Below are 7,998 nucleotides of genomic sequence, written 5' to 3' on the forward strand. Positions count from 1 at the left end.
TGTGTTCAAAAACCGAATGCTCCACTGTACAGTTTTTCTATTATTATTACAGTCAGATGGAAAAAGTTTGTTTACACAACCACAACCATTTACACAACTATCAATTGTACAAAAACAACTTTTTTTAAAATCTCAATACTGCTCTATGAAATCAAAATAAAGTTGCATTTTCCTTTCTCGTTTTTTGAAATTCTACAGAAGCTTTCTGGTTGGACTCGCTTCAATATAATATATATACACTAGCCTCTGTTGGTAAAAAGGAAGGGGCGCCCATCATTAAAAAAAGTGCTACATTTCTATGCTACATAATTAATTAAATTCAAAAATTTCATGAATATGTTTGAAGAAACAGATTGTGAAATAAACTTCTAAACGGGGCAATACTAATCAGGCAGCGATCAGCCACCTTTCTTACGTACATTGACTGAGACGACATTGAGTAAGGCCCCAGTCGTGTGACGTAGAACTTCAGCGACGAGTTAACCGTGGTTTTTTTTTCCCAGGTCAGATCAGAGGGGTTTTGGAGGACAGTTGATCATGGCCCTGAGGGCGATCCGGTTGCTCTTCCCATCGGTGGCAACCGCTGTCAAAACCGCAAATGTTCAGAAGGTAAGGGCACAAAATGCACGAACGCTAGTCCTTTTGGTACTCCCCATTCTACAAGGACATGCTAAATTTAGCAGACTAGCTATCCATTTAGCCACTAGCGCTGTCCCTAAATCGTCTATGCCACAAGTTCAATGATATTCAATTGGCGATCGAGTCACAACATATCATATTTAAATGCTGCTTATGTCCTCAGACTATTTTTGTCAACGAAGCTAATAGCAATAATAAAGCAAGGCCCTTTGCATAGTGTGTTAAACTTCTCGTTTTATTAAAGGCCTGTCGAAGTCAACTTTTCTCCCAATTTTAAAGTCAACATTTGCATCATGTTTTGTCATCCAAGGCATCTGTGCACATGACAGCGGCAAGGAAGCTGCAGTACGGCTGGTGGGCGTATGCACTGGGCGAAAGGACCACACCGCGTTTAAAGCAGTTCAGCAAGATTATTTCAGTGGATGGCAATTTAGCGTCAGGCAAAGGAGCACTAGCACAGAAACTGGCCGACAAACTAGGTAAGTCGTCTGTGTGCATGAAGTTAGTACAATCCCATAATGGTCAATTGCAGACAGTCACCAAGGATGAGCTGTGAAAACCTTTCGTACTGTAGGGCTTTGCATTTTGTGTTTTCCCCAGGGATGCTCTACATACCCGAACCTGACACCTTCTACTTGGACAAAATGTCGAAAGAGAAAGAGCCCCTCTCTATCGACTTCAATGGGATGTGCAGCCTGGAGAAGTTCTACGCAGACCCGAAAGCTGCAGACGGGAACAGCTACAGATTGCAGCTATGGATGTATAACATGCGCCTGCTGCAGTACTCGGAAGCCATCGAACACCTGCTCACCACGGGTACCATGAACACCCATCGCAAATTTGCTTTTGTACTTTCACACTCATTGAAATTATGATCTCGTATGTCAAAGGCCAAGGTGTGATCCTGGAGCGTTCGCCCTTCAGTGATATGGTGTTCTTGGACGCCATGTTTAAACAGGGCTACATCAGGAAAGAGTGTAAGTGTGGCTTTGTCATAAACATGCCACTTTCAAATATATAGTACACATGCCAATGCTGCATTTCCACTCGCAGGTGTGCAGCACTACAACGAAATCAAAGGAATCAGCATCTGCGAGTTCTTGCCGCCGCACCTAGTCGTCTACGTGGATGTGCCCGCTGAGGAGGTGCACAAGAAGCTGAAACTAAGTGGCAAGGTAAGATTTACTAACATAAGCGCTAAATCATCAGTCAATTGAATATTCTCCCAAAAGTCATGGGAATCATTCAGATGTGTTTTGCCATGCATGTTATTTTTGCCAGAATACTCCATCTGTCTGTCTCTGACCGGGTCAGATTTTCTGCCGATTGCTGAGTGACGACAAATTTAAAAAAGACAGACTAAGCACTGATGAAAACACGCCCCCGCCTGTCTCGTGTGTTTGTTATAAAACATACTTGCTCAAGTAGACTGCATCGACTATACATTTACTATAGGTGGCAGTATGCACAAAGAGAGTCATGAATTAGTCAAGATGGCAAGACAACAATGAATTATTCTGATGTTTTGAAATCTATTGCCGTGAAATGGATTCGCTTTATTTGTAACCTCTAAGCCGTATCTTCAGAATGTGCCGTTGCCGTATCTGAAGAGCATTGAAGACAGCTACAAGAAGTCCTTCCTGCCAGAAATCGGGTGGGTAATGCATGTTTTTCCGCTATGGTCGGGAAAAAAACCCCCTAAGATGCTGTAAATCGCATTTTATAAACATGATTTTGCTTAAGTTGTGGATTAATGGCTTACTACAAGCATTACATTTTTGGCTTTCAGTGAAAAGTCTGAGCTGCTTGCTTATGATGCAACCCAAATCCAAGATGTGGAGAGGGTAAGAGTTACAAAGTCACAAACTTTTTTTTTTTTTTCCATGGTACATTTAACTAACAGCTTTTTATCCCATCAGGTGGCCGAAGACATAGAATATCTGAAGTTTGAAAAAGGCCCGTGGCTAGAACAGGATGACGTCACCTACCATCACATGAGAATTCTGTGAGAGCTCTGTCGTTGAAATGCAAATACAGTGAACCCTTCTCATTTGTGAGGCTCGGGGCCAAAATTCGTATATCAATGGAATCTACCATTGCGTTAAAGCTGATGGCAAACATTTGGTCGCTACCCCAACCTGATGACACTTTGGAAGGAGCAGGATTTTTATGATGTAACAGGAAGGGAAAGAGCTGTCTTTTCCAGTTTATCTTCTAACTTGTACAGAATTGTCACAAATTGACAGGGGTTCACTGTATTCAAGAAAACAATGAGGCGTTGCAATTTCAAGCACGTTTGCCCTTTTCAGTGTTGAAGACAAACAGAGAGTGGCATCGTTGACCCACATACCCAAATTTCTGCCAGAGATCACTGTTGGGGCGCACGAATTTGATGAAAAATACTACGCCTATAAATCGGTATGAATTGTAGAATTATTACTTATGTTGTTTTGACTACTAACAGTCTCATTGAATTGTGATGTATTATTCTTTTAGCTTCCTGGAAAGAAATATGCTCAGGGTTATAACGCAGACGCCGGAGATAAATACATTTGGCTCAAGTAAGGGAGAAAACGACTTCTGTCCTCACCAGTGACCAATCAACTCGCAGCGTGAGGGATACATGGTGTCCACTTGTACATCTTATTATGTATGTATTAAAAAGAATAAAATTTCTCATACACACCCTTGATGTGATGTTGGAGGGTACTTACACACACTGGACATTCCATTAGGGATACCTTCAATATCTAATTAGATCCAATATATATAAATATAAAAAAAACAATCTGCCTTTATAAAGATGATAATGCTCATTTTCAGAATAATCAATGTATATTATTGTGGTTGTACATCATAGATGAGATTTTTTGACATGTTTGTTGAGGTCATAAAAAATTATAGCTACAGCTATTGATTGTCATCTATTGTATGCAGAGCCGACACTACTCAATGTGGCGCCTGAGGCGAGACTTTATATATGGCAGCCGCTTTCGTTGCTGTGCGCTTATGAAAGACAAATACCATTGGTTTTACCATTGTCTTAATGTGTCAAATAATGTCACGCAATTTAAAATATAATGTGCAATTTAAAATAATGACGTCATTGAAAAATGAAAGTCATAATATGCATAATTTATGCATTTAGAATACACTTATGTTCTATTTAGCCAAATGTCAATACAATGGACTTAATTTGGCTCATTATCATGCTAGAAGACTTCAGGAAGAATCTTCACTTTGGAAAAAAAGCAGAAAGCCATCTGAAATTATCATAAAAATCAATACTAGGTCTTTAAACTAATAGACTAAATAGACCATTTGAGAACCACTGCACAATCCATAGGGTGTAAATGTCAATTAACACAAGCTTACTCAAAATCATCATTTATGCGGAGGTTCTAAGCAGAGCACAACCAACATATGTTTCATACTGAAACTCACAGGAAATTCCCCGACAGCTCATATTGCAAATTCATATGATTGTCTTGATACAATGAATAACGTCAGCGAACTTATGTTGCCTAGGACTTCACTTACCTCTCTCATTCCTCGCTGCTGTATCCCTGCTACGGGCGAGTAACTTTCTTGTATCCATCTAGGAGTAAAATCACAATAATACATTTAACAAGTTGTCGGCTAAGATGCCTACTTCACGCTCTCGAGACGTCTAATGGCACGGAAATAATATCTGAAGTCTCTACACGTGAATAAATTACCGTATTAATTAGCCACGTGCACAATATTTACGTGGAATGAATACAGGAGTAAATAGTTGTAATATTAAGTAGTATATGCGATGTAGACTTAAAACTAACGTTTTTTTTTTATTATCTATTTTTTTTTATTATCTGATCAATACTGGGTCAAGTGCCCGGGTGAAATTTGTCGGGCGACACGACTGTGATTTACCACACATTGCATCCCCCCCCCCCCCCCCCCACTATTTCTATCGGGCATCCACTACAATACAGAAACAATTGAATAACAATAGTGACATTGATTAACAACTGCTAAAGATTTTTTTTTAGCAAGTCGTCTCAGCCATTATTAAAAGTCTGGTAAGGCCTTTCGCCCAAAGTTGACTTTTCCATTGGAAAAAAGTCTAAAAAGTAATTTAACGCTACAAATTGTCGCCCACGGTGTTTTACTCCGTGCTGAGATTAATCTGAAGGCGGATTAGCAATGCCGGCGCTCCGTTAATCAGTCTGAGGCGCGAATGCTCCTGCCACAACCTTTATGGGCCGAGTTGTCACAAACTAGAAAAGGTGAACGCATGAACTATTTCGGACTGGTGCTGATGCTGACAAAGATAACAGATGATGCTTGTGTTCACCACACTGCATAGGGCCGTATTTCACTTTACCACCGCTAGATGGCAATGTTGTTCTCCGCTGTATCCTGAAGGCACCCGTGAAGCCACGTCCCAGAAAAACCAGCTCCATCAGTCTTTGCTAAAGGTTTTAAACCACGCGCTGATGTAAACATTCCGACTGAGTAAGATTTCACACAATAAATTCAAAAGAAAGTCCATGTGCAAATAGGCATGCACAACATGTGAGAAATATAAATAAAATGGTTACAAGATAGATATGCATCTTCTCCCCCCTCACCATCAACCCCCCCAATCTGTGTAATGATAACAGATGGCCATAACAGACACCAAATTTGAAAATTCCCTCAAAGACAACTAATCATTGAGTTATTTACGTCCTAACAGCTGCGCTTAGTGTAAGTCTGCATTTTTTGCGTATGCTTGGCAATGAGTACAAGGTGGTATCTAAATGGCTATACTGCGGAGCGTCAACTAAATCAGATCTAATTGATTCCAGGGGGGAACCTATGCGGCAGCTATAAATGACACGAAAGCCCAATCAAAAGTGGCTGTTCAATAAAAGTTAGTAAGCTGTAGCAACCGGTTAACAAGATGAATAACAAAAGACAACTTTAGAGGCAATCTTAGTGTTTTCCAATATCAGTAGCTACAAATGGAACAATATCTCCATTTACTCAGTCAATTCAAATCTAATTAGAAAAACGTTTGGAAGGAAAAGGGATGATTAAAAGGAAAGCTGCTAACAAGAACACAAAAGACTACACTTCCAAAAATTATTTTGGGTGACATTTCTTAATAAACCTGCATTGCACAAAAACAATTACTGATACTTAATTCAATCTTTCCCAAATATTTGAATGTACAAGGCTCATAGTTGACTGTTTCAGTGCTTTTCTATTCTTTAACTAGGACTTGAACAATACACTTGACAAATACTTTGTCAAGGACATCCACTTTTACGCTATGTATTGGTGGATTTATGGATCAAACTCCTGCCATGAAATCTCTTTAGTTTCTTTTTTAGAGAACAGCATGCAACTTTTGCACAAAGTACTGAAATACTGAGGAGGTGGACGTGTGCATTTGAAAGTTTAGAGAAGGTCAAATTAAGTTCGCCTGTAAAAGTTGTCGACCTACGACGTGTCATGGTTACCTTTTATTATTGAGAACTGCTAACGTAAGCACAGGCTGATGATGTTTGTGTCATAAAAACCAGTTGGATGGGTGTACTGCACTCCAAAGCCATTTCTGCTGGCTTAAACATTATCAAAAGCACTTTCATGCATGGTAAACGTAAATGAAATTGTATCAGGCCAACTAGTACATGAATAAAGCAAAGTTAAGGAATTGTCTTAGATTCTCAGTTTTGCTAAGGAGCTTTCCTTTCTGAGCGATATGATCCAACCTTTCACCCAAGGTAGTCTTTGCTACTCCTGGCCAAACTTCACAAAACTAAAGCGGGTACCCATAATCCTTTGCAGCGGTTACCCACAATCCTCTGCAGCGGTACTATATAGCAGCAGGCCACTTACGTTTATTGACTACGTGAAGATTAGGGATGGGAATCTTCACAATTCATGGAATTCATGGAATTTCCAATGATAAGATGCGATACGATTCTCCCATCTCCTGCGATACGGTGCGATACAGTTTAATTTTAAAACAATGCGATCTAGTGCGATACGATACGATGCAACTGCATCTTACAGGTCATATCGATTTTCCGATGCATATCGATGAATCTTCCCAACCCTAGTGGAGATATTTCTGAAGTCCATCCTCTGTAATAGTTCTGTCACACCACAGACTTGCGTCAGTAATACTCACCATGACGTCGGTTTGGAAAAGTGCACTGGAATTTATTTTAACCAGTGGTGTCTGTTCTGTAAGTTTAAAAAGAAGTCGTTTTTCATCTCCTCTTGACCAGATGGCATTTTCTACAAAGGTTAAAGAAAGATAGTGGAAAGGTTAGATTTGACTTTATGGAGAGGCCCCAGTCTCTATTTTTGTTTGTGATTTTCATTTGAAGCTTTTTCTTACAAATATGAACTACACTCATGTAGTTAACATTTTAACTTTAACACGGTGGATAATGCATCACAAAAAAGACAACGTATGTGTTAGCCTTCGCTAAAACACCTCTTGCTACTATTTTTTGTCTGTATATTGAAAAGTGACATCCAAAAATAAAATAGAATAAAATAAGCAGGCTTTGACGAGCTTGGATTCCAACCCAATCTTATTAATTGTCTTCCTCAGGCTACCTTTTGAACTTGGAAATGAAAAAAAAAAGTTTTTCTCTCCCACATTTCATAACAGTACGCCGGGAGCCGACTGGCTGACACGGTGAGAAAAAGTTGACGAGCCCAGCAGAAACTAATGAGGCATGTTTCGAAAAACAATAAATTAGACCCCAAAATAAAAGGTTATTGAAAGCAGAAGTCAATCACACTGTACAATCTTTCCTGTACCACTAAAATCAGGAGAAGCTTCCTTATTTGGACAAACGGAAAGATAGACGAGCCGTCGCGTGGGAGTCGTTTGATTCGTCGAAATCTTTTCATCAGCGCCAGCATTTCCAGACGAGCACGTGTAAAGCAAAGACAAGTCGTTGTAAGGCGTACAGTCACAAGTCGCAAGCTTTTCTTCTCATTTTGATCTTCCACCTGCCGAGCATGGGGCCCTGTCTTGACGTCGGTTCCTCTGCTATTTTAGCTCTCTCTTCTCTTGCAGGAAGTGGCTTGAAAGTGCATCCTGCACGCCGCAGCTCATTAACTCAGAGGTGTCATGAGGGGAGGACTTGTGTATTTGTGTGTGTTGCCTGTGAGTTGTCTAAAAGCTAAAAACAGCGTCGCTTCTCTCCGGAGTTCTTGAGTGGGAGCCGGCCCGCCCCCCTTCGAGTCAAAACAGATGGCATCAAAACCACCGAGAGGATCTTATTCTCCTCGTGCTTCTTTCTTTGCTTTGCCGTGTGTTTGCATAACTGCGGACGGGCTACATGTGAGTCGTTTTTAACGAGTACC

At 40.3% G+C, this 7,998-nt stretch overlaps 1 protein-coding gene across 1 annotated transcript; it reads left to right on the forward strand.

The window, feature by feature from the left end:
- The first annotated feature begins 441 nt into the window (after positions 1 to 441).
- ndufa10 (NADH:ubiquinone oxidoreductase subunit A10) lies at positions 442 to 3,324 on the forward strand. Its single transcript, XM_085920393.1, has 10 exons — positions 442 to 609; positions 950 to 1,118; positions 1,240 to 1,455; positions 1,530 to 1,616; positions 1,693 to 1,814; positions 2,226 to 2,293; positions 2,429 to 2,483; positions 2,559 to 2,644; positions 2,949 to 3,057; positions 3,136 to 3,324. Exons 1-10 carry the CDS (start codon positions 538 to 540, stop codon positions 3,202 to 3,204), a joined length of 1,053 nt encoding a protein of 350 aa, XP_085776519.1. The 5' UTR covers positions 442 to 537; the 3' UTR covers positions 3,205 to 3,324.
- Positions 3,325 to 7,998: the final 4,674 nt, after the last annotated feature.

The sequence above is a fragment of the Syngnathus leptorhynchus genome, chromosome 9, assembly GCF_054491065.1.
Source record: "Syngnathus leptorhynchus isolate UIUO chromosome 9, UIUO_Slep, whole genome shotgun sequence".
Lineage (NCBI taxonomy): Eukaryota > Metazoa > Chordata > Actinopteri > Syngnathiformes > Syngnathidae > Syngnathus > Syngnathus leptorhynchus.